The sequence below is a fragment of the Crocodylus siamensis genome, chromosome 14 (assembly GCF_052110815.1).
Source record: "Crocodylus siamensis isolate JL-2025a chromosome 14, ASM5211081v1, whole genome shotgun sequence".
NCBI classification, from domain to species: domain Eukaryota; kingdom Metazoa; phylum Chordata; order Crocodylia; family Crocodylidae; genus Crocodylus; species Crocodylus siamensis.
Genome location: NC_143408.1, coordinates 8,945,072 through 8,971,280, shown reverse-complemented (window position 1 = coordinate 8,971,280; position 26,209 = coordinate 8,945,072). Strand labels below are relative to the sequence as shown.

At 53.9% G+C, this 26,209-nt stretch overlaps 1 protein-coding gene across 2 annotated transcripts; it reads right to left on the bottom strand.

Annotated features, from left to right (window-relative positions):
• Nucleotides 1-1,283: 1,283 nt before the first annotated feature.
• On the bottom strand, nucleotides 1,284-26,209 carry LOC149853331 (mucosa-associated lymphoid tissue lymphoma translocation protein 1-like). Of its 2 annotated transcripts, none has more exons than XM_090027459.1 (17): nucleotides 25,950-26,209; nucleotides 23,171-23,406; nucleotides 21,175-21,341; nucleotides 20,617-20,747; nucleotides 20,001-20,154; nucleotides 18,653-18,843; nucleotides 18,267-18,363; nucleotides 17,384-17,431; nucleotides 16,706-16,744; nucleotides 15,787-15,990; nucleotides 9,340-9,517; nucleotides 8,782-8,856; nucleotides 7,482-7,609; nucleotides 7,236-7,385; nucleotides 6,647-6,804; nucleotides 5,313-5,447; nucleotides 1,284-4,797 (listed from the first exon to the last, which is right to left on the bottom strand). In XM_090027459.1, exons 2-17 carry the CDS (start codon nucleotides 23,305-23,307, stop codon nucleotides 4,432-4,434), a joined length of 2,358 nt encoding a protein of 785 aa, XP_089883585.1. In that variant the 5' UTR covers nucleotides 23,308-23,406; nucleotides 25,950-26,209; the 3' UTR covers nucleotides 1,284-4,431. The 2 variants fall into 2 exon arrangements, with proteins under 2 accessions (XP_089883585.1, XP_089883586.1); XM_090027460.1 differs by having other exon boundaries at nucleotides 23,171-23,402.

Here is a 26,209-nt window from a genome sequence, read left to right as displayed (position 1 = left end):
GATCCCCCCCCAAAAAAACCCATTGAAAAAAATGGGGAAAAGGAAAATACCTTTAAAAATCCAAGAAAAAGTCACTGTCTCCAGCGCAGCACCCATCAGAGTGGACCTTGCAGCCCAGGTTCTGGAGTAGGACTGGTCTAAAAGCAAGAGCACCAGAGACATGGAAGAGGGTCTTTTCTGAAAAGCAGATGCTCAATTGTATTTCTCCTTCACTGAAGACTTGGATCCATTCAGGAATTTAGGCCTCAGGGGCTTGCCCATCGGTGACCCTGGGGCTCAGACAGATCCCTGACAATCGAGCCATCCCAAGGGCCAGGTAAACAAGTCCTGGCCTATAATCAAAGGAGCTGCCCCATGTCCTGGGCCAGGCTTTGATGGGTAGGGCCGGAAGAGCCCTAATCCCATGAAACTAGACACCTTTCCCCCTTGTTCCTGGCCGTTAGATTCTTCTGGATCAAGGCCTGCCCGTTAATGACAATTAAACCTCTAATGACCAATTAAAAGCAGAGTCAATTCTTCCCCTGCAGCCTGGCCTAGCTAATGGGACCAGGTTTCGATTAACAGCCCCATCAAGAGGCGCACTCCTGAGCAGAGATAATGAAGCAATGGCAGTGGAACTAATGGGGTTTGATCTTGGGGATGGGCTTCTCTGAATGGGGGCTGCTGTTTCACATGACATAATTGGAGAGGCCTATCCCACTGGCGCCGGCGCCACGGCTCTGTCAGGGCAACCAGGCCCCTCTCCCGGCATGGCTTGCCGCAGCCTTTCGAGTCCCAACAAAGGACGGCTGGCCAGGAGAAACGGGAGTGGAGGGCACCGTTCCCACCAAACCTTCCAGCTGGATCCTCCAGTCCCATCTTCCCCCTTTAATTGCCCCCTTGACCTGAGTCACCAGCTCAGAAAGGCAAACTCACCGCTTGTTCCCACAAAGGGCTGTGGGAAGATGCTAAGTAAATTCCCTCGCTCTTCACTGGATCTCGTGGAAAGAGGCCGGACACGAAGCATGGCAGTTTTGGGGCTGTTCTGCCCAGCATATTTCTACCAGAGCTGGCTGCGCGAGCCGAAGGCAAATGACTCCATGCTGGTGCTTTACACGTAGCTGCCCCAATAACTTTGCTATTCCAGATGTAACCACTTATTTGTATCGTTTAAATGAGCCGAGTTGCATATTACCAGCTCAAAAGCAAAATGGCACATGGCTTGAGTGCCATGGCATGAGGCAGGACTGGGTGGCAATGGTGGGGAGAGAGCACCCAGAGAAGCCACAGCCATGTAAACCACACTGGCCTCCCCCTGCCCCACCCCGGGACATGACCTGCCCTTCACAGCCATCCTTCCTCTGCACGTGAGCCAGTGGAAACAAAAGAGCCTGAAACTAGGACTTCTTGTATAGTCCTACATGGGATGCAGCTCTGGGGGTTTATTTGGGCCAGAGGCACAGCAAGCTCTTCCAGTGCCGAGGGGCAGGGGGAAGGAGTATGCTGACCACGGGAGAGCAGGGGAGCGAGGGAGAGGAGTCTTACCTGCTGGGGTTCTCCTCCTGCTGCTGCCATAGCATCCTGGGCTGGAGCTGCTGCCACTGAGGGGCCAGCAGCAGCCTGGCCTCCTTGGGGGGCTCCTGGTGCCATTTGTCCCCCCGCCCCTGGGGGCAGGGTTGTGCCTCATGGCAAAGCCTCCAGGAGTGTCATTCCACCTCCCCTCCCTGCAGAGACACAGCGTGGCTCCTATGGGTGGGCTGCACCCGCTGTGGCCAACTTGTACGGGGAAGAGAGCCAGACTGGTGCCCCCTCTAAGTCAGTGCCCAGGACTGGTGCCCCACTTGCTCTGCCCTAACAATGCTACTGATCTGGGCCCCGTGCTATAGCTTTCCAGGGGCTCTTAGCTATTCCAAGTCACAGTAACTGTTCCTGTGCAGCTAGCTACTTATCTACTAGAGCAGGTCAGACATTTTCCAGTTGGGGGAAAATATCTCTTCCCTCACTCTGTCCTTGATGGTGGGGGGGAAAGCCGATAAAATACAACGGAAAACTTTGAAACAACTGAAAACACTTATTGTTCAACTCTGCTTCCTTTTTTTTCCCCAGCCACTGTCCTTTGCAGCTCTTGATTGCCCCATTCCCTGTCCCTCCCAAGAGGTGACCCACCGAGCTGAGGGCTCCAGGCATTACTGCAGCGGCGGGGGCAGCAGGGCTGGGCTCCATGAGCAGCCGAGCGCTAATGCTTCTCCAGGTCTCGGGGTCTTGGGTTTTGGTTCACTCATGAAAGCCACATGGAGGCACTTCCCTCCAGCCCCAGAGCAACCTCATTTTCCTGCCCTGGCTCCCTGTAATCCACCCCCTTTGGAATCACCCTCTAATCTGATTATTTCTCTCCATTTCCCCTGTGCCCGAATTAACCTGATTGCAACAACAGCAACACCTTGTGTGCAGCTGATCTCGGCAGCAGACGGGCCGTCGGACAGAGTTGCTGGGATGAACTGCATCCTGCAAACCATCAGGGGCTTGGCAGCACACAACCCTGCAGGGCCATTGGTCCTCCCAGCAACTCCCCTGGCCAGGGCTGCCAGTGCCCGCAGAGAAGAGGTTGCTGGCTGGCAGCAGGCAGTGCTGAAAAGGCAGGGCTGGCTGGTACCAGGTACAGCAGGCCGGGAGGCTGGCGTGGGCAGGTCTGGGGCTGGCTGGTGGCAGGATCTCAGTGGCGTTCAGTCCTCGGGGCAGGCGGGGATGGAGGGGCCAGCACCCTCTGTCCTGCTTTGTCCCTGTAATCTTCCTGCCGATTTGGGGTATGCTCATATTTGCATGACTGTAACAGCTTGGTTTCCTTCTGCCCAGCTGCCAAGGACACTGCAGCCTCCTTAATGCTCTTGCCTAAGTCCCCGAGTGTCTGGAAGTAGATTTATGTTCCTTAGCTGCAGCAACAGCTCTGACACGGACCCCACTGTGGCTTTCAGGGCATCCCAGGATACACCGGGCCCACAGCTGATTAAAGGGCTCGTTCCCCTTGGAGACTTCCCTTTGCTCTGTTCCTGGGTGTATCACGGTTAGAAAGCACGACACTGGTGCAGCATAGCACCAATGTGTTGTTGTATCGGGGGGGAGATGGAGCAGTGTTTTATCATCCCCCAGGTGGTTCAAACAAGGGGTAAGTACCAGAGAGGCACCACTACCCTGACCTGGCAGGGAGGAGTCTTCCTTAATGGGGAGTGGGGAGTCCTGGGCCTGGGTCTGCCAGCCAAGAGGATGACTGCCCAGCAGGCAAGCAGCCCTGACAGGGGCAGTAGTATGGTCACTGCCCTCCAGAGCTGCTGAAAATCTTAGGGCACATAACACGTTGGATGAAGAATGCAGTTTGGGGGCAAAGCCAGCCACTGAATGCAGTCCTGGCTGGTATAGATCTGGGACCAGTTTTTAAACAGAGATGGGAAAAAGTCCCAAAGCTTCATTTCAGCATTTCTGCAATGGAAGGTTTTCAGTCATTTGTTTTAAAGGAATGGCTCCTGTTTAGGAATGTGCCTTAACTGAATCAGGAAAGAGCTAAAATTGACTAAAACCCCCGGTATGAAATTCTTTGGTGACACCTACCCCCACTTCTATTTTTTGGCCAGCCCTACTAGCCACAGCAAGGGGATCTCAAGCTACACACTTAGAGGGGAAGCGCTCTGGGCTCTGGTTCCAGTCTACTAAGCCAGTGTTTCCCAACCTTTTCCAACCCAAGGCACGCTTACATTAATAAACATTTTCTGCAGCACACCTGTTCAGGCATTCGCCATCCTTATACCTATTGTAGCTCATTGCCATGGCAAAATTCTGCGGCACACCTCTTCATTTCTGATGGCACACTGGTTCGGAAACACGGCCCTAAGCCATGCAGGCCCTGTTTCCACGCAGAAGGCCCAGCTGTTGTTTTATAGAAGGTTGTACCTTTATTTTCTGTATGAGTCACATGTAGCTCCCTGTGACCGCCATACAGAGGAGCCTGTATGGGGAATGCCGCTATGGACGCAGCATTCGCTCTTTAACACCTTGCGTGGGCCAGCAGAAAGTCCTGGGCATGAAGCAGGGTGCAGGTCTCTGGCCTGTGCCAGGTAGGAGGTCAACCTACATGGTCACTGCCAGGCTTTCCAGTCCTCAGACTAACAAATCCAGAGGCTTCTTTCTTGGGCAGCTCCATGGTTGTGCCAATGGCCTGAGCAAGAGGTTTTTAAGACCCAGATAGATAAAATCATGGCTGGGATGATCTAGTTGGAGATGGTCCCACTTTGAGCAGGGGGTTGAACTTGATGTCCTCCTGAGGTCCCTTCCAATCCTTATTTTCAATGAAGAGGCCCAGGGCCTGGCTCTGTTCTGAAGTTCAGGGGAAGGATCCAGCGTGTAGCTCTGTCCTCACTTAGATGGAGAGGCTGAGGTGACCCTTCGGCCAAATGGCAAGATCTACACGGAATTAGAGGCTGGAAACTCAGGACTCAGGTTCTCCTCTGGGGTGTTCACCCACTGGGTATCATCGCCACACCAGCTGCCAACATGGGAGCCAGAAGGGAGACTCCTGCAGGCATCAGAAGCAGCCGGTGACTGTGAGGTCTCCCCAGTGCTTTGGAAAGAGCCAGTAAAGACATCTGCACACACATCGATGCCAACCAGTGGAGAGTGGGCGCTGGCAAAGCCCCCTGGCCCATCACTGACACAGAGGTTGAGCTTTGCAATCAGCGGCTTCCCAATATTTACTGACTGGCTCTCCTCAATAAAGTCATCAATTCCTTGGTATTGGTACTGCAGGCAAATGGTGAAGGTCAGTTCCTTCTGCAAGGGCACCAAGAGCAGTGGTTAGTGTCCAGGAACATGATAAGAAGTGCAACAGCTTTCATTGCCAGACACACATTGCCTACTGTCCGCCCAAAACCTCTCTCCCCAGCAGTGCTGCCTGGAGAGTCTGCCTCCAGCCATGCAGTAGTAACCCCATCCCAGAGAGTCCTATGGAGAAGGCACAGGGCGCTAGGCTCTGGTTTGGCCACAGACCCTGGGTGTTCCTGGGCCGAAGCACAGCCTAGACATGTTGAATCTGTAGTGACTAGGTGAGAAGGGATGAGCACCTCCCGACATGGTGCTTCTGACCCCTGGATCAAAACCCTGATGCCCAGGAGGCAGCAGAGACACCAGGGTTCGCATTGTCCCTCCTTCAGTTCTTGCTGTCTTTTGGCCTTGCAGGGATGACAGAATGAGCTGGATCTCTTCCACCTCACTCATGGCCAACAGCACGGGGGGTTACATGCAATTATGACTGGAACGCATACCCTCAGCACCACGACAACACTTACTTTCAGCTTCTGCAGGCCACAGAGCCGGCTGTAGAGGCAGCAGTCTGGGAAGTGGGTGCTCGAGGCCTGGGGGAGAGTGCTCCCCACCTCCTCCGGGCTCTCCTTGTTGGTGAACTTCAAATCCACGTCCAGCTCCTGTCACAGACAGCATGGTCAGTAGTTGGGGTGGGGAAGGCTACCTCGAGGGCACAGCCCAGCATAGCCAAGCCTGAGGGAGTCTCTGCACTGCAGCTCTGCCCACCCAGGGTTCAGGAATCAAACCTCCCCAAATCATGGGGGGCGGTTCAAATCTGGGACCTGCCTCTTTGTCTCCTGCTGTTAGAGCCTTTGATGTCACACTCTCCCATAGTGGGGGATGGGCTGAACCTGGCTGGGTTTAGTGGGTTTAACCAACATCATTTGGCATAGTTGGGGGAGATGATTAACCTCCTTTGCGGAAGCAGCTGTCTGAAAGCAAACAGACCCCAAGCCAAAACACAAGGCTTTTGCTTCCTCCAAACAGAGGAGGAGGAAGAGGGGCTTTGCTGCATATTGTTTGAAGACAGGGAGTGGAGGCGAGACGGCCCTGGTGGAGATGTACAAACAGGTCCGTAGCAGAAGGGGAGCCGGGGCAGGCGGCACGGGGCAGAAGCATCCCATGCTGCCAAGGCAGTAGCTGGGAGTTGTACCTGCTCTGCCAGCACTGGCTGGTTCCAGCACTGGGGCTAGTGGAAGGGGAAACGTCTTTGTGCCGTCTCCTTGCTTGAATCCTCCCCCCACGCTCCAGACTGGTGGGATCTCGCCAGTCCACTCCAGAGAGGGGCTGAGCGAGACAACAGCGGTGCCCAGCCAGAGCAGTGATTCCCAACCACGGTGTTGCAGCAACTCGGGATGCCAGGAAATCCTTTTGAGGGTGCTGCACAATATTAGCACTGTTAGACACCTGCACAACCGATGAGATAAACCCAGAGATTTCAAAAAGTGTCCAAACCACTCTGACTCCCTGTGTGGTAGGACAGAAGAATTGCTCTGTTATGTTTCCATAGCCAAAAAATGAGTGAAAGCTAAGAGCTGGTATTTTCCTGGGGGGCCCTTGAGTCTAACAAGGGGGAGCCTTGGGTCTAAAAAGATTGAGAATCCCTGAGCTAAAGCTTCCCTAACAGGGGAATGCAGGTTTTGCTGCTTGGGTCCACTCTACTCACCTGTAACGACAGGAAACGTGCCTCCGTGGGAACAGGGCCAGGCTTGGGCCAGCGCTTGCACAGAGCTCAAGGGCCCCTATTGCTCCCAGAGAGCTGAAAGCCAACCCTACGCTTATCCAGAGCCAGATCTCTGGGCTAACCAGGGTCTCTCACCTCCGGGATGTCCGTAAGCTTTGCCTCACACCTGGTGATCTCTTTCGGTGTCACCACTATGTGCGTGTAGATGATCAAGATGTTGGAGAACTCGGCGGCAAAGCCCAGCTGTACTCTGACCCCGCAGTCAAACTGGAGGTATCGGCTTTCTGGGAGGACTGCGAACAAAAGGGAGCGATGCTCAAAGAGGGGGTCACATCTGCCACCTACCGGACTAGGAACTACTCACAGGCTCTCATGGCCCTGTCCTACTAAGCTGGTTCCTGGGGATGCTCCTGCAGCTCATGGGCTGGGGCCGCATTTCCAAAGCAGGCGAGTGCTTGGTCTTGTAGGTGCAAGACTCTGCTTTGCTGCACCCATTTGCCTTCCTAGCAGTGCCAGGGCTGGGCAGAGCAGGAAACCTAGCCGTGGAGGCCTCCTCTGGCTCACACCAGTCCCTGGGCACTCTCCTACTAGTGTCTAGCATGACCCCGAGCAAGCCGACCTCCCGCTCCCCCCCAAGGGCCTTGCCTAGGTGCTCTGGCTCAAGGACAGGCTTCTCAGTGTCTGCTTCTGCCCCCTCCCACTTTGGAGGAGGCCAGACACTCACCGTGAGCCTTGACCCATTGCAAGTTCCTAACAGAGACTTCCTCCGGGCCCTCAGATGGCTTAATTGGATCGGTGAGGGCTCGTCTCTCACATAAGTTGCTCCGTAGCTCCAGCGCCTGCCGGCCTTTGGTGATCTCTAAGGTTCCCATGTCTGAAAGACACAAGCAAGGTTGGGGAAACACCTCCGGCTTGGCAGGGAGTCCAGGATCTGTGGGTCACCTTGAGCTGTGCTTCCAGATGAACTCACCTTCAGCCACCTTGTCTAGCAGCACTGTGATCTTCTCATCCTCCAGCAGCCACCTCTTCAGGAAGCTGACAAAGATCCCATTGGAGAGCTCTCCCTGGCTGAGCTCATAGGCCTCTGCGTCAGCACATCTAGGAGAGGGCACCCAAGGAGGCTAAAGCCACTGGGACTCTATCAGTGGGCTGAACCTTCTCGACTCCTGACCGCTTCCTTCCTTGGCCCTTTCCTTTAGAGGTTTGCAGCAAAGATAACTCGGGGACTTCTCTCCTATGAAGCTACTTCAACCTTAGTGAGACCTGGGAAAGCTTCTGCTGCAGGAGGAAGGCTCAGGCTCCCCGTGGCAGAGAGCAGCCTGGAGCCATCTCATACTGGGGAGAGGCCCGAGCCCAGAGCCCCTGGTAGTTCAGGTTTGGGTGTGGAACCAGGCCCTGGGGCTTGGTCCTTCCATGACAGCCAAATAGCTGAGAATTTGGGTTGGGTCCTGCTGTGTTTTAAGCCTGGAGTTTTCAAAGGGAGTTTAGAGCCTAACCCCCTTCTTTCCAGTGGGACTAGGTGCCCAGCACCCTTGGGCTTCTTTCAGAAGCCCGGCCCCAGGCTTTCTTTTCTCCCCTAGGCCTGTTTGGGGTGGAATTCATCCCACTTTTCTTCTGCTTTGCCCTTCTCCTTGTACAGGTCCCTCCCATGCGGCCTCCGCAGGGCTGACAGGCACAGAGACCTGCAGAGCAGCCTGTTCTCAGCTGTGCTGCCCCTGGCAGAGAAGCAGGTGGCAGCCCCACGATATCCTGCTGGTTCAAGGGAGGGTGGAAGGGGCTTTGGCTTGGGATAAGGAAGCTGGACCAATATAAATAGCTCCAACAGCTGGAGAAGACACACAGAATAGAGCAGCACTTTTCGAACTGTGTTCTGTGGCCACCGGTGGTCTGCAAACCCAAGGTGAGCAGTTCACAGGTCGTACGGGCCCCGTGCGCCTTGAGAGTGTTTCCAGCTTGGGGACAGGGTTGCAGGACGGGCCGGAGAAATTGTGAGGGCAGACAGCTGTTGCTTGGATGGAGCCCAGGACTGGGAGGCAGGGCTCTGGGGCCTCTGTCCACCCCCGCATGGGATGTCCATGGAGCCTCCAGAATGCCAGCTCCTCCGGCCAGGGCTCAGCTCCCCTCCTCTGCCACCTCCAAAAGGTGAGGACCTCAGGCCCTGATCAACCCCCTGGCCATGCCCATCCCACTCTGCAACTGCGGGACACTGAAGACCGAGCCGGGGCAGTGAGCGTCCCCGTGGGCAGCAGGAGGCACCAGCCGATACGTACGTGGCATAGCCAAACACAATGTTGGCCGTGACCTGCAGCGCTCCCACCTGCGGGATGATGTCGTCGTTCAGGTTCCTGGGGGGAAATGGAAGCAGCATGAAACATCCCCGCAGTTCCCAGTGCAGCACCCAATGCCATAATTTGGGGCCTCCATTTGAACTGGTGCCCCTGGATCTCTATCAAGAGCATTGGCTTTGGGGCTGCTGCCAGCTGCCTGAGCAATGTGGGGAGGAAGGGGGGCTCTGCTTGGAGGCTGACTGGTGTCACCATCAAATGTCCCTCTAACACCTCCCACTCCAGCCTGCAGACTCCCTGGCATTTGTTACACCCAAACCAGCACTGTCCTGGGTCCTCTGGGCCGGGGGAAAAGGGACTGTGACCCAAACCTCACTCTGCAGCATCCATGTAAGGATACACCTCCCTGTGCACATCTCCCTGCATCCACATGTGTACAGCAGTACGTCCCTGCCATGGGAGAGCATCAGCCTGCCCCCACCTCCTCCCCAAGGGCAGAGACCCCCTGCCGCTGCCGGCTCGCGGGCTCCGGTGCCCGCTCACCTCTTGCGGCACATGTCCAGCAGGAAGATGTTGAGGCCGGTTTGCCGCTGCTGCATGCTCTGCAGCACGCTCTGCACGCACAGGCAGTGCTCCGACGTGTAGGATCCCGGCGCATCTATAGGAACCATGAAGCTGTTCCCGAAGTTCTCGTAGCCATGGCCGGCGTAGTAGAGCAAGCCTGGAGGCGGGGAGCACAGCACATCAGGAAGAGCTCTCCTGGCGGTTGCCTTTATCTCCGACTCTCCTCCCTGCTGTCCCCGTGTCCCACCGGCCAGCCTGCAGGGAACTCCGGCAGCCTGCTGTGCCCAGTATGTGAAGCCAGAAATCCAGCTCAAATTCTCTTTTCCTCCTTCTCAGCCTTGCTCCTGTCTGCCCTAAGCCCTCCCGCACACTGTTCACCTGCGCTGGTCACTTGGGGCTGCCGTTCCCTCCCCGCCTGCATGCACCGAGACCCTGTGGTTGCACGTGCTGTGAAACGAGAAGCACACGCAGGACTTGTCACCGCCCTTCTGCTGCTGGGATCTTCTTCCTGGATCCATGCCCTGACTATACCACCCCACTGGCTCCTTCTCTTTCAGTGCCCCAGTACAGACGTGCCCTTTGTTACCATTTAGCCGAGACCTGCTGATCCAGCCTGTCTTCCCAAGGCCATCTCCTCCCTTTGTTCAGCACACGTGCAACCTCCAGGCTCCCATTTTCCGCTCCACCCATTTTGCTGTACCCTCACGTTACGTGGGAGAAAAGCTCCCTGTCACAATCTGAAAGCCACCTCCGTGCCCATCCTCGAGTTCCCACGCTGAGGCAGTTTCCTGTAGGCACCCCGGTAACAGACTAAGGGCCAGACTAAGGGCTTGGACAGATATGATTATATCTGTGTGATAGCATTTCACTAGTATAAAAATGTAGTGGACAGACAACACTAGCCCCTAAACCAGGGGCCAGGGCAATTATTTCGGGCAGAGGGCCGCTTACTGAGTTTTGGCAAGCTATCAAGGGCCACATGACAGGTAGCCAGGGGCAGAAAAATATTAATTTTCTAAAATTTTTAGGGACCCCACAGGCCAGATAGAACAGCCTGGCAGGCCACATCTGGCCGGCAGGTAGCATTTTGCCCACCCCTGCCCTAAACCATGGCAGCTTTGCTCAAGTTAGTGTGCAATTACCCCCAGAAGGGTTGTGATAAAACTCTACTGATGTAGATTATACTGGTTTAGGTTTGTCTGTCCACAACCGTGTGGAGTTAGCTGTTTGGTTAGGGCAAACAAGCTATTACCTGTTTCCTCACCCTTTTCTGGTGAGGAACAGTTTTAGCTGCTTATTGCATGAACTCTGAGTAGCTGCAGGTCTGTCTGTTCCTAATCCCAGGGTAATTTATATCATCTCTGCATTCATCCATTCCCTAAGAAATATACGTTTCCTATTATTTGTATTACCCTGTCACTTCTCCACAACACACACACACACACACACACGCACACACACGCACACACACACACACTCGCCTCATTGGAAGAACTTGCAAGGAACCTGCAGGTTGGAACAGGAGTAATAGGAGGGATAGTTTGGAGAGTGACACTGGTGCTTGGTGCAGATGTGAGCACCTAGTGTGGCTGCAAACAATGTTTTTAATAAAGATTCAGTTGCTCGAGCCCAGATGGAGTCCCTGGATTATTGCACAAGGCTCTGTACTTGAAACATGGTGTCAGCGCCTGAGAACAACAGCAAAGAGAGAAAAGCGTGTACGATTCAAAGCATCACTTATGCAGCAAAGAGAGCAGGCAGCATGGAGGGGCTCAGACGCCCTGTGCATTTGGATTTTCAGTCAAAGTACCTAGCTGTAGCATGGAAATATTGCATTATTGGGAAAAAGGACAGAAAAGCGAGTGCAACATTTTTCCTGGAAGGGCACAATGCATTAAAGCAGCTGAGGAAGGCTTTTGATGAGAAAAAGGGAGACTGGAAAGATACTGCTTTTTTACCCAGAATAGGGATCTAGAAGAAGGAATAGATAATTATGTTACAGAACTGAGAACGCTGGCATCCGTGTGCCGTTTTGGGAACATAACAGATTCCCTTATTGGAGACAGAAGTAGTTGGGGGACATCTGATCCTAAGCTAAGGAAGAGATTGCTAAGAGAGGCAGATCTGACTCTGGAGAAACACCTTGAAATATCAAGAGCAGATGAAATATCTAAAGAAAGAAGCAAAACAATAACTGGTGCAGACCCAAGACATGGGGTCAATTTAAAGGAACCCAAGAGATGCAACAAAGATCGGCCAACTGAGAATGCAGTGCTAGGCTCCAGTACTGGTACTGCGGAAAGCAGTGTGAAAGACAGAAAGTGTAATACTCGGATTATGGGCAAAGATGCCTGAGCTGCCTTTTTGTGTCTCCACAGTCCCGGGGGAAATAAAACAACAGTACACTCAGCAGGAAAGGAGAGTGAGATGTTTTATAAGGCAGATGAGTGACTTTAGCAGATCCAACTACTCTGAATATACATGCCCTACAGAAGAAAGCTACTACACAGCCATCTGCCATATTTGCAGCTATTTTAGTGGAGCAGCAACCAGTCAGATGCTGGCAAACAGCTCAGCAGTTGTATCAGAATGGAGAAATGAGAGGAAATACTGATGCTATACAATGAAACAATTATACAACCAGTGGGTATATTCAGACTTTCAATACAACATCCATGAAGCAGAAAACAATATCCCCTGCATTCATGGCGGTTGACACTGAAGAAATCCATCACTGCTTTGCTGTTCGGCAGCCAAGCAGTGCAAGCTGTGGACCTGATCTCAGTGCAGCACCACGCTATCATCCACATGAGGAGGGAGAAAACCCAGCATGGTCCGTCTCAGGTATTTTAAGACTTCAAAGATGTATGTGGCAGACATGGTTCTTCGGGTAAATCTGATATCTTTTATTAGACCAACTCAAATAGTTGTAAAAATTCTTCTTTGCAAGCTTGCAGGTACAAATACCCTTTGTCAGGCTGAGGAAGCATCTGCAGTTGGTTTGTGCTCTTCCAGGATGGTTTTGAGGAAGATGTATTTGAGGAAGACGAGCGCTAGGGGTAAGCTCAAGTTAGAAATAAACCCACATGTACAGCCTGTACAACTGCTGAAAGAGTACCACTAACCCTGGTGGAGCCACTCAAACAGCCTAATAAGCCTAACAAGAAGAGGGATTATTAAATCAATGGAAATTATTAGCGCCAACCGGGTCAGCTGCCAAGTAATGATAAGACCATCTGACGGACTGAGGATTTATATAGACGCAAAACCTCTTACCAGGGCATTGGAAAGAAGTCATTAACTTTTCACTCTTGAGGACCTCCTGCTTGAAATATTGGGGGCAGAAATATTTACAGGCTCTGCTGTGAAAAATGCATTCTAGCATATCAAGCTAGATGAGCCTTCAAGCCATCTGACAACATTGCAGTCCTCTTTAGCAGATACCACTGGGTGCAAACACCCACAGGCATCAGTTCTGCTTCAGAGGTGGTCCAGGAATCAGGATTGTAGTAGATGACATCCTGGTGTGGGAGATAGAAACAGTGAGTCCAGGACCATGATGCTAAGCTGTGATGGCTCCTAAACAGGTCTGAAGAGCAGGATATTAAACTGAACTCAGAAAACTGAAGCTGGGGAACATGGAGATCTCCTACATTGGACACCTGTATTAGACACTTTCTGACCTCAGCAGAACTCCAGCCTGACCCTGATAAATTGAGAGCCAGTAAGAAAATGCCCAGACCACAAGATGTGAAGGGAACCCAGAAATGTTTAAGCATAGCTAACTATCTTTCCAGACCCTGTGCTCACCTGTCAGAGGCTTGCAACTCTTTGAGACAGCTGGTACCCAAGAAACATTAGCAGAAGTCTATCAGCAGGCATTTAAAAGGAAAAAAAGTCCTAAGTGAGGCACCAGTCTTGAAGTGCTACAAGCTACAGAGCAACAGCAACTGCAGTGTGATGCCTCTGAAAAAGGCCTAAGAGCAGTATTAATGCTGAACCAGCAACTCATGGCGTTTGCCAGCAGGGCCCTGACAGATACAGGAAGAGGGTGTGCTCAGATAGAAAAGGAGCTCCTGCTGTGCTCTTTGGAGTGGAGCGATTTCACCAGTTCACCTTTGGACAGAAGACAGCTGGATCACAAGCCACTGGAAGGCATTATGAAGCCACTCCTGAGTGCACCAAAGCAACTGCAACCCATGCTGCTGAGACTTCAGTGCTGTGATGTGAGCATCAGGTACTGTCCAGGGAAGCCACTGCTCGTGGCAGATACTCCGAGCAGGACCTACCTTCCAGAGCACGCCACACGTGGCTCTGAAGAACAGGAGACTAAATCAGTGTGCTACAATACCTCTGTATCTCCAAAGGAAGTCTCCACACAATATGTGAGAGTGCAGAATTGGATGGATGGCTAGAGACTGTGATAAGAATCACACCCCAGGAATGGCAAGATCTCAAGGAACAAGTACCCCAGGAATTCATTCCTTACTGGCGGGCTAGGGATGAGCTATGGGCACAAGATGGAATCCTATTTAAAGGAGACAGAGCTGTAATCCCTGCCAGTTTGAGGCAGGATATTATGAAAAGAGTCCATGCTTCACACCTGGGAATAGCAGCATGCCTGCAGCAAGCTCGGGAATGTCTACTAGTCTGGTAGACAAGGTGCTTTGGGTAGATGTGATATCTTTTATTAGACCAACGAAATCAGGGGTGGGCAAAATGCAGCCTGGGGGCTGGATGCAGCCTGCCAGGCTATTCTATCTGGCCTGTGGGGCTTCCAAAAAATTTTGAAAATTAATATTAATCTGCCCTGGGCTGCCTGTCATGCAGCCCTGGATGGCTTGCCAAAATGCAGTAAGCAGCCCTCTGCCCAAAATAATTGCCCGCCCCTGAACTAAATACTTGGAAAAACTGTTATTTCAAGCTTTTAGGCACAAACACCCTTCTTCAGGCATAGGGAGAGTTTGTCTATGTCCTGAGACCAACAGCCCTACTAGCCAGGTGTGCATTCCCAGGTGAGGACACACATAAAGCACTGTGAGCTGTGCAAAGAGCATGGAGACAGGTAACAGAAGAAGGTGTTGCAGGCTCATGAGATCCCAACATGACTTTGGGAAAAGGTTGGGGCAGATTTGTTCGTGTTCAGTGACAGAATCGTTGTCACAGTTGGTTCCTACCCCGGTGTTCGGGAGGGAGGTGGACTGTCTACAGGGCACTCGGATGAGAACAGTAGTCCAGTAGCTGAAGGTACACTTTGCCAGATAAGGCACACCCAGTACCAGGCGTTCAGACAGTGGGCCACCCTGTACAGCAGAGGAATTCAAAAGATTTGGCACAAAAGGGGAATTCAAGCACAAGACTTCTTCCCCAGGGTACCTACAAAGGAAGGCAGAATGAACTGTCAAAACAGCCAAAAGACTCTTAGAAAGGGCAAATGGACTGGATATGATTCTTATATGGCTTTGTTGGACCATCACAGTGCCATCTCTTGGACTTGATGGAAGAAGTGCTAGACACTGATGGGAAAAGCTGGACCAAGAAAAGGACCTAAGGCATCTGCCCTAGGGCTAGTATCAGCACAACTGCACCATCTTGAGGGATTATTGTTCTCATGCCCCTAATGATCTCCTCTGTCCAATGAAGATCAGGCCTTGGTGCTCATAGACAAATGGTGCTCACCACAGCATCTGATGAAGTGAGATCAAGGTTGCAAAAACTTGTGTTCTATGTTTCTTTTTGAGTTAGTTTATAAGGCGAATAGCTACCCTGCCTACTGCCTGACCGCAGACTAACATGGTAACTACTTCTCTCTTCTCATCATTTTGCCATTGCTAGATGGACCAACGTCCTGACCTGCACTTAGAAGCTTGGTCTGTGCAACCAGGTCAGATCTCCTTTCTGTACCCTGAGCACAGACCTTAGAGAAGACATTGTTATAGCGTTAGAAATGTCCTTTTGGCTTGGAATCAGAGCAGCTGATCCTATTTGGTGAGTAGATCTAGGATGCAGCGGCCAAGAGCTCTTGCCAGCGTAAGTAACATCTCCACTAGGTGGTTTGCCAGAATAGCTGTCAGTACCAGCAAACCCATGCTTGTACTGAGAAGGCCTCACTTGCTTCCAAGAAGCGTGTGCTGGCAACAGTTAGAAATCAAATATTCAAATATAAAATGATTGCTCATTGATATATCACTGTGTTCTAAATATTACTCATGCCTCCTCCCCTGCCCTCCCCCATCCCCAAGCCATGCTACAGCTTGCTCATCCTGTTGGGAGACAGGAGGAGACAGCCTTGGCCAGCAAAGACCACCCTGCAATCATCCTAGATGTCCCCACCTCCCTGTATATTTACATAAAGCACCTCTGGTGTTATGGCAAACCAGGGGTTAATCCTCCCCGTCCCTGGGGAAATGGGTGCTCCCCTTGTACCATATACGCCCTTGTCCAGGAGGAGGAGGAATTCGTTGACAGCCATCTGCATCTCGGCCTTGCTGAGGTCCAACAGGGAGACTACCTTGAAGTTCAGCTGGCGGAGCAGGTTGGTCAGCTCATGCACGTCCACCATGGGGGCTTTCAAGTGCTTGTGATGCAGGTAGGTCATGTTCCCTATCAGCAGGGCCACTTTGTCTGTGGCTGTCAGAAAGCAGAACGTGATTGTGGGAAGAAGCAGGGGAACTAGCTGAGTCCTTGCGGTGAGCATTCACTCTCTCCCATCCCTGCTACCTGACCTTCTTCCCTTAGCAGCCACCCACCCAGCAGTGGATGGAGCCCCTGCAACAGCCATGGCCAAAGACATGAGGCCTTACAGGAACCAGAGTTTAGCTTTGGGCCTTGCCCCTTATCCCAGGTCAAGGCAGAGCCCTGCATCTAGCTGAGAAGAAGAACAAAGGGTGTCTCCCAAAAGGTCACCCTCTGCCTGAGCAGCCAGCACGTGGTCCTCACTGCCTCCTGTAGTCACACACAACGCCTAGCCCAGGCTACATGTAGTGTCAGCCCATCAGGGCAGGAGGGCAGGCTGGAAGTTGTGGTGAGCTGGGGCAGGACAGAGCCTGAGAAACACACTTCAGGTCAGGACTAGATCCTACTTCTCCCCCTCTCACATTCACCCCAGCTCTGTGCTCAGCAGCTCGGGACACTAGGTGGGAGGAAGGGGAAGAGCCCATATGAGGATGCATGACCAGACCTAGTGTCTTCCAAAACACAGCCCTGGGGAGGCAGCGGCTGGCAGGGCATTGAGCATGTCTGCCAGAGGGTAGATGTGGGAGGTACGGGAAAGGGCTTGAAGCTGGGTTTCTTGAGCCATGCCTAGGTAGAGGTCTCATGTAAGGTTTTGCATGGAACTGCTTACCATACAGCTGGCTGTGGCCACCCTGCTCTGGGACAGTCCCTGGAAAGAATGAGAAACACGGTTAGTGGGCTGAGCAAAAATGATAATACAACCACAGGGGCACCACAGCTTGACTGCACCAGCACACCTGACCTTGGGAAGGGGGAAGGGATCTGCAGACACCCCACTCCCAGCCAAGAAACCCCTAAGAAACCAGGGCAGGCAGAGCCCTACAGCCAAAGCTGCCTACCACAACAGTATCCAGGTAGGTTGCTACTGGAGTTACTCAGGCCAGCAAGGCTGGTTTCAGGATTGTCTAAGGCCTGGCCCATCAGAGGCTCAGAAGCAGTCTGTTCCACTACTGCCTTTGAGGGCCATGTCCATAGGCAAGTGCAAAAGGCAGCTTGAGGAGGAGCTCCTAGTCTGAGCCAGGCGTCTCCACCATCAGATCGCCTGCATGGAGGGGATGGGTAAGGTGTACCCGTGTGTGGATGCATGCACTACTAGTTCAGCTCCTTGTCTTCCTTGCAAACTCCTGCCAAGGTGGCATACACACGAACACAACATCTCAGGTGCATTGAGACCAAAGCATAGCAACAGCTGTCGCCAGGTCTCCCAGCCGGACCCTGCAGTAAGGGGGAATGGCCCAGTCTGTGTTCAGGTGTGTGCTTTGGAGTTCACTTTGGAGTCCTTACATACCAGCCTCTCCCTCCTGCCAGCCTGTCCCGGAGGTGAACAACCGTGGTCCTGTGGAAAGAGAGGGGAGGGAACAGTCAGACTGGGTAGACCAGCTGGGTATCTGGGGAGAGCCAGCTTTGGACTGCAGAGACTTGAGCTAAGTCATGCCACAGCCCTCTCCTGGCATTCGCATCCTCTCAGCACTGGTGAAGGGAGGAAAGGATGAACAGGACGGCTCCTGCCTGCCGTCTGCCCCCTGCCCCTACACGCCTGGCCCTGCACTGCGATGAGGGATCATTGGACTGCGAGCTCTCTGGAGCAGCCTGTGCTCTGGCTGGGATGTAGCCAGGCTGCTTGAAGCAGGCAAGACCCTTGGCATGAGTCCCTAAGAGTCTGCTCCTGAGCCCCTCACTCTGCCCTTGGCTAGTTCAGAGCCCTGCTCTGTGCAGGTTCTCCTGCTTGCCACTCTGAGACCAACACCTGCCCAAGAGGCACCGTGGGTCTGTCCCATGAGACGAGCTTGTCCCACCGTGGCCTGCCAGGCAGCTTTAAAACTTGGCTGCAGGGATTTCTGGTGTCTTGCTATGCGGGCCACAACCCACAGCGGAAAGAGCACAGCTGGTTGAATGGAGGGGCACAAGCAGCTGGAGCCCTGAAGACAAGGGTGCAGCAGGGGTGTGCGGAACAGGCTTCTACAATTAGTCTTCCATACTCCTTTAGTGATTGACCAGCAGAAGGAAACAGCCTACTATTGCTGCCAGCTATGGGAGACACTCTTTTAGCATGAGTGATAGAGGCCTGGGCTTTGGTTCAGAGCCTGCTGCTGGCCTGTGGTGGAGGACACACACACACACACACACACACATGCACACATACCCTGCCCCCCCCAGCCACAAGTCCTCACCAATCTCCACATCCACATCCTTGCTCCACACCTCATGGAAAAGGTTGAACACTTTGCAGGAGTAGCAGCCTCTCTCTGCAGTTGTCACCAGCTTCACCTGCAGAGGGGAAGAGGAGGAAAGGTCCATGCAGAAGACTCCCAGCACCTCGGCTCAGGTGCTTGTTGTGAAAGAGCCCAAGGAGTCCTGGCAAGCTGAAAGCTCAGGGACTAAATGCAGGGACTGGGACTTCTCAAGACTGAGCCAGCAGGCTGCTGGCTCAGCTTCTTACACTGCAATCCACCACAGGGCTGAGGATCCTGACGCCCCATGAGACAGTCCCTGCAGCCTGTTATCAGTCCCCTACACAACCAGCACCATGGCCTCTCCTTCTTCCCAAAGCAGGTACCTGGAAGCAGGGGTCCCGCGCCCCCTCGATCACACTCCCATTTCGGAACCACTGGTACTGGGGTGGGGGGTTCCCAATGGCCATACACTGCAGCTGGAGGGTTTTCCCTTCATCCAGGGTGCAGGGCTGGGGCTGCTGGAGGATCTGCAATCCCACCATGGTTGGGCAATAGCCGGTTGCTGGAGAGGATGCTGAGAACAAAGAGCACGGCATCTGGGTAAGTGCATTGGCCTGCTGGACCAGGCCCTGGGGCAAGGGTGGTCTGTGTACCCTCTAAGGTAGCAGGTGGTCATCTTCCCCTTTAGTCCAGAGATGCAGCCAGTGGAGACTAGCAGGCACGTGCACCAAGCTGGCAGTGTATCATGCCAGCTTTCCCAGTTCCAGGCTGTCCCCAGCTCATCAAGCCTACACTCAAGAGTAGCTTGACAAAGCCCTTTCAGTCCAAACAGCAATTGTCCCTACAGGTTTTCATGGAAGCCTCCAAACACTTCACAAAGGAGAACAAAAGCAGAGGAGTGAAGAGGAAATTCAGGCCAAAACTCTGTTTGGGGATCACAAAGGCTCCTCAGGAAGAATTCAGCAAACAGGTTCAATAGAAAAAACTAAGAAAAAAGTTGTGACAGTTGAATGAGATGCCCCGATGTTCTTTCTGCAGTAGCACTTGGGTTTGAACCTGGCCTAGTATTAAAAATGGGCAAATAACTGAGAACCAAACCAACCCATCTCTGGCTGACTTGAGCTGGAATGGTGCTTTGCTTCTGGCATGGACACCACCAAGCTGCTCCTGGGAGATAATATGGTACTGCTGGAGTCAGTATCTCAACCCCCATTTTACAGATGGGGAAACTGAGGCACCGGGGTGGGAGGGCATACACATGCTCAAGACTCATGTAGCAAGCTAGTGCAGAGCTGAAAGTAGACCCTAAGTCTCTGGAGCCCTGGCTATGCCCTCTGAACTAATCCCTGCTGTCCCATCAGTTTGAGAATGATCCCAGGAAAGTACTGATCCTCCCAGGCTGTCAGGTGGGTTATGCATGGGCTGGGGTCATGGGCAGAGCTAGGGTTCAGGTTCACAGATTGATGGAAATTTGGCATGTGGCAGGACTGCGGTCCAGGGCACAGATGGATCCACTGAGCATGCAGACCTGTCACAGGCACAGGCCTTCAGCCAGGATCCTGCAGGAGCTACAGCCCAGGAGACTGTCCACCTCCAGGTTGTGGAAAGGTTTTGAAAAATCAACACATCCAAAATCAGGCCTCCCCTCCCCAGCTCAGCACACTGCAGGTGGGGTGGAGAGTTGGAGGGCTCTGCTGCTTCCCCTGCTGCTGCAAATAGAGTTGGGACCACCTGAGGCTGGGCTGCTTCTTCTCTTGACCTGGACCCGGGCCCATTTAGAGAAGGAAAAGCTGGTCCCACAGTTCACTCGGCAGATGTACCAGGCAGGCAGGGTCTGCAGGGTAGCTGGGTCTATCACCAGCTCAGGAAAGGTGGCACCGGGTACCTAAAAAAGACATGAAATACTTTGTTCCAGGTCTAAGGAGAGCAAAGAGAGAAGGGATGATTAAACCACGCACACTCCAGAACACCTGCCTCCGGCCAGCCACCAGTGCCCACATCCAACAGGTAGCACAGGCCCCCCAGCCGTGGCTCAGCAGTCCTGCCCCAAACACACCCTGCCTGTGTGGAAAGCTGGAACGTGGCTGGAAGGGGCTGTGCTGCAAAGCTTCATGGCATAATAAGCAGGTCAGATGCTTTGAGTGCTGCCAGGCACCAGCTAATCCCTTGGCTTTGGGGTGAGCTGGGGATGCTCAGCTCCTTCAGGTCTCAGGTTGTGCCCCAACATCTGACTTGCCTGGTGCTTTGCCAGGGGTCAGAGGACAAACCCAGATTCAAGACCAGCTCCCAAGCATACTGCCCTCCCACAGGGCTCTTCCCTCAGCCTCCTCCCTCTCCGGGCTCTCACCTCATGCTTCCCACAGAACCACTGGTAGCTGAGTCCAGGTGGCCCGCTTGCCCAGCAGGACAAGGACACGCGAGTCCCTTCTGTAACCACCTGGGATTCTGGCTGCACCGTGATCCGGATGAATTCTTGGACTTCAAGAGAGGATGGATAAAACCCTGAGCTTCCTGATCCATCCCTTCTCGCCCCACTGCATGCGTGAGTCACTCGTCACTCGAACACTCCCCCTGCCCTCCCCTTCCTGCCGTCCCTTTGTGGATTCCCATAAAGCCCCAGATCACAGTCACCCTGCTTAAGCCATTGCACCGCCATCCCTGCAATCCAGAGCGTCAGTCTTCCTCTCCTGCCCAAACAACCACACTCTCCCAACCCAGCTGGCATTGCAACCCAGGAACCCTACCACCCACTTTCCTGGACCAGCCGCTAAGCCCCCCACTCATCCTGCAGTACAGATCCAAGCCAACCTCTTCCCAGTCTCTACACCTCACTCTCACCCTAGAGCCGGGAATAAAACCCAGGCGTCCTGGCTTTCCTTCCCCAGTGCCCTCCCACAGGCCATACCAACACTGCTGACAAACTGGAAGGCCTCGGTGTGTCCCATCTTTTCTAAGCAGCAGAGCAGGTACTTAAGGGTGCAGTCTCGCTCAGACAGCAGCTGCAGGAGGTGCTGGCTGGGGCTCCCACGGGCCTCCAGGACCTTCAGGGAACATACCTCCAGCTCCTCCTCACTGAGAAACAACACAAACACAAAAGCACGATTAACCTCTTGGCCCTGGTGTAGACCCTGCTCCTTTATCTGCTCCGACTCCTCTGTCTGGGCACTGAAGAGAACAAGGCCTGAGAGCCAGGAGACCTGGGGTCTAATCCTGGCTCTAGCTCTGTCCTGCTTTGTGAACTGCCCTGTCTCAGGGTCCGTGACACCATCCTGTCTTGTGGGCTATAAGGGAGAAGGGCTTCAAGTTATGTCCTGGCCACACTGTCAGTCCTAACAGCCAGCCCCCTTCCTTCTTCCTCTATCAAAACCGTTCACTGAACTTCTCCGTCCCTGAAGTCGGTCTTCAACGCTCAACCCCTGGGGGCTGGAGGAGGGCACCGAATGGGTTTTCCACAAGATTGAGGTAGAGATAGGACTCAAATCAAAATCCAGGATCTGGACAAGGGAGCTACTTGGATCTGGACTTGGTGGTGTGGTCTGCTGTCCACAGGCTCCTTCTTTCCTGGAGGGACTGCTTTGCTGTGACTGTGCAAAGTGCCAGGCACCAACTCAACAACCCACCAGCCCTCTGCTTTCAGGGATCTACATGCCGAGGAGATGGGATCAACGAAGAGCTCACAATGAAGGGCGGGTTTAAGTATAATGGGGCAGAGATCTTCCCTCAAAACCCCACGGACAACAGCAGCAGTGACTCTGCCCAAGGCAGGGCAAAGGGCCCATGGGAGCAGAGTGCAGTCAGCTTCACCTGGAGTGCAGGAATGCAGGCCTCCCATGCACAGCTACAGCAAGAGCCTCAAAGCATCACGAGGTATGTTTAAGGGACACGTGAATCACTCCGGGCAGGGCTGGCCAGCATCCCACAGCCTTACACCAGAGAGCTGGGAACCATACACAGCAGGATGAGATCTGTGGAAGCATACACCTGGACAGGTGCCCTGTGCACTGGGACATCTCCCCCTGCAGACAGCCCAGATACACATGCACAGGAGCCACAGGCACAAGCACCCCAGAGAAGCAGCTTGGATACACAAAAACACAGCATGCATCCACATGCTCAGGGACCCCCAGAGATAGGAGACACCAGCATACATGCACAAGGACATGCCCTCCCCCACCCACAGAGCTCACATGGGGCCATTATGCACAGATGCACACAGGCCTCACACATACCTGCACACAGGTGCCCCCTCCTGCACAGAAGGTCCCAGCCTCCCCCTTCACCCCCACCAGCATGGGAAGACTATAACTGGGGAGCATCAGCTGGGGACTTTTAAGACTCCAAATCAGGTAAGAATCCTCCCCCCACACGCTCGGCACTGCTTCCCTTCCCCTCCATGCTCAACTGCACGCCCACTGCCCACCACCGCCACTGCCCCCATTCTCTGGTGGGGATGGTTGGGAGGAGGAGAGCTCCAGAGCTGATCCTGATGGCTCCAGATGGGCTGTGTGGGGAGTAGGACTCACCCAGGGACAGCGACAGTAGCAGGTAGAAAGGGGTAGGAGGGGAGGGGAGGGGAGGGGAGGGGGTGGGATGGGTGGCTGAGCAGAGGGGAAAGGAGGGGGAAGTTTCTTACCTGCTTCACGGACTTAAAAATGCCCCCGCTTCTGCTTCAGCAGTGTGGTCTAAAAGCGGGGTACAACCGTGCCACTTCACCCCTTCTGGATCTACCCCCTGCACCCACATCTCACACACACACACACACACACACACACACACACAGATATGCTCATGCACAGTCAGTGCAAGCCACCTGCTGCTAGCAGCACTGGCGTGTTGCTCACAGCGGTCCACCCACCTATACCTGTGCCTGACGCCCATAATGTCCCCAGCTCTGCATCTACCTGAATTTGAAGCGTTTCTCCGCACCAGCGACTTCAGCCAGCTTTCGCCAGCTCCGGCTGGAGCTGTCCAGGAGCTCAGAGAGCCTGGCCAGGGTGGCTTCCCCCAGGGTGCTGAGTGGCACACTCCAATCAGCCATCGGCCCTCCACTTCCCTTCTTTCTCTTTCAAGCCCTGAGCAACGGGCTGTGTTGGCTCCCTGCTGCGCTCTTTGGCACAGTTCACAAACCACCATCTACCTGGGCATTGAAAACACAGAGACCATCTGTATTAGGCGGGGAAGCCGGTGGGTGGAGTTTGAACAATGGGGCAAAGCTTCTGGATAAATTCCTGCCTGAGCTCAGCTTTCCAGATATCTCCGGGGAATAGCTCCTGCCTGTGACTCAGTGGTCTGACTCCCACGTTTCCAGGTGCAGGACCATAGGAGCACCTGGGTGTAGCAACAGGGGGAGTTAACCAAGGTTGCAACAAGCAGGAGATGCCAACAAAGCAGCAGTGAGGGCTCGGGGGCCTGTCCCACAGCTTCTTCTGAAGCACAACCTCCCACTCCAAAGGATCAAGCAGGAGGCAATGAAATAAATGGAAACTCTGGAGTTTCAAGCCCTCTTGATGCAAGGCCCGGGGCCTTGGGATAGGTGCCTCTGCTTTTTAGACAGGAGAGAAGTGGAAAAGCCAGCACGCTCTAGGTTCATGTGCGTGAAGCAGGACATTGCTTTCCCTGTGACCATGTCCTGAGGTGGTGGCTGGAATACCTTTGTGACTGGATATAGGTAGCAGGGTCATGCTGCTATTGCCAGGTCCACAAAATGCTCCTGGAATTGGGCAGGAGTGTTATCCTGGGAACCAGGCTGAAGATGGGGGTTTGGCCCAGAAGGGTGCACAGCGGGGCTCAGCTCTAAGAGAAAGCATCTGCCTGAAGGCCTTGCCTTGCTCTGGATTCCCCCGCCCAGGGGAGTTTCCATGCATTGAGGGCAGCTGGGGGAGGTACCAGTGCAGAGCTGATGTTACCATCAAGCCTGTAGCAGAATAGCTCTGCAGCCCAGCAAAGGCTTTGAGGCCAGTTTGACCATGCCCAGCAAGCAAAGCAACCCAGAGCAGATTGCATGGTGCTCTGGGCCAAGCCAGCAGGAGCAGGTCTGCTCTGGGCAAGAGCAGTCTGGCACAGGTCATCCTTGACTCCTGCTCAGTCCAGTGAGAGCCAGGTGTGTGTCTGGGGCAGGATCTTGGAGTCTGTCTTTATAGCACAGTTATCTTGAATTGTCTGCACTTCTCAGGCACCCTGAAGGAGCTGTATCTTCTCAAGCTGGTGCCACCCTCACTCACACATAGCACTAGCTGTCCTGGTCCTTTGTGGGCAGCAAGCTGAGCTGTGAGAGAAGTTGTCTGTCCTTTTGAACAGCTGGGAGGATGAGAGGTGGGGGGAGGAAAGGAATTAAAAGGATCTGGGGGATTAGCAGCACTTGAATGGAGCTAGGCTGTGTCCATAGCAGTCGTGCCGCATATGAGGAGCGTTTTGGGCACCCTGTCTGCTGCAGCTGAGTTGCTTAAAGTGCAGCAGCAGCTCATGTTCTCAGCTCTGGAGCTCCCCTGGTTCGGTTCCCCATCCAGTAGCCAAGAGGTCTCATCGCAGGCCAGGCAGCTACATTCAAGGTACGAGCTTGTGTATGGACAAGATCCTGGTTAAGGGCAACGCTCCAGTTAGCTCAGCAGTGAATACCAGCCCTGGAGCTCTGCATGGCACCCATGACTGAATACAAGGGAAAGAGGGACTGCAGTGAATGTGGGAGAGCCTCCTGCAGCCTGCAGAATAGACTCAGGCATGGGGAGGAGGCAAGTGACTGGCCACAAGGGAGCTAGTGTTGGACAACCCGCTCTCCAGGCCTGTGCCCAGACCATGGACTGCTCTGCCTCCAGCTGAACATGGGAACACCAGGCCTGCATGCCGGAGGACTTGTTGCAGGGACGTCATGTATTTTGTTGCCACGGAAATGGGCCAGCGTCCAGGCTGCCATTGCAGCGATGCTGGCTCCCAGATGTCCCGTACGGAGCATTTTGCAGGCACGCTGTGTTCATCGCTGCCCTGCAGGGACTGGGCTCTGTACCGCAGGGACACGGAGAACCAGGCAGTTCCCAACGGATGAGGCTGACTGTCACAGGGGTGCCAAGAGCCTGGCCATTCCCAGGATAGTCACTGGAAGGGTGCTGGAGCCTTAACAGGGTGGTGACCTAACCTCCCTCCTCCCTGGAGCCCCCTCTTTTCTTCCACTGATGTTACTGAAGCCCCCAAAGGGAACTGCTCTGCCGGGGCTGATGAGCCGTCTTTTCATTTCTCATCACCTTGGTCTGGAGCACAGTAAGCGTGGGAGACAGCCGGGGCACAAACGCAAGCCATCTGGGGTAACAGCACAACTCTGCAGCAGGCTTGGGAACAAGAACCCAGGTCCCACCCACAGCCTCAGCCACAAGCCTGCACTTTCTGCACCATTCAGCATGGCTGGCAAGACCAGGAGCACACTGATGCCAAAGGGATGCAGGGGGACTCAGCAGCAGGACGGGCTGACCCCTCGCAGGCACAGGCTGTTTGGGTTGGCGGAGGAGAGCTGCAGGGAGAGGATGTGAATGGAGGGGGATGCGAATGGAGGGACAAAGGGGGTGCCTAAGGATGACAAAGAGCAACAGAGCATGGGAAGGAAGAGGCGGGTAGGCAAAGACATGGTCAATGGGAAGCTGGAGCAGGACCTTCCAGGGACCAGCCAAGCCAGCATTCACAGAGCAGACTCACCTCGGGAGGCAGCCGAAGCCCGGCAGCGGGGACACGGGGCCCTCCTGTCTCTGCCCGATCACAGCCTGGAGCGGGTGGTGCTCATGGTGCCACTCAGAGGACCCTACTTGGCCTCAGGCTGCGGATCACAGCTCAGCGAGTGTCGATCCCCACAGAGGAAATGGGGGTTAAAAACAAAAGCCGCCCCAGCACTGTGGAACGCAGCACTTCTGCTTTCCTGAGCCGCTTCCTGTGCTGCAGCTGCTGCAGCGTGGCTGGGG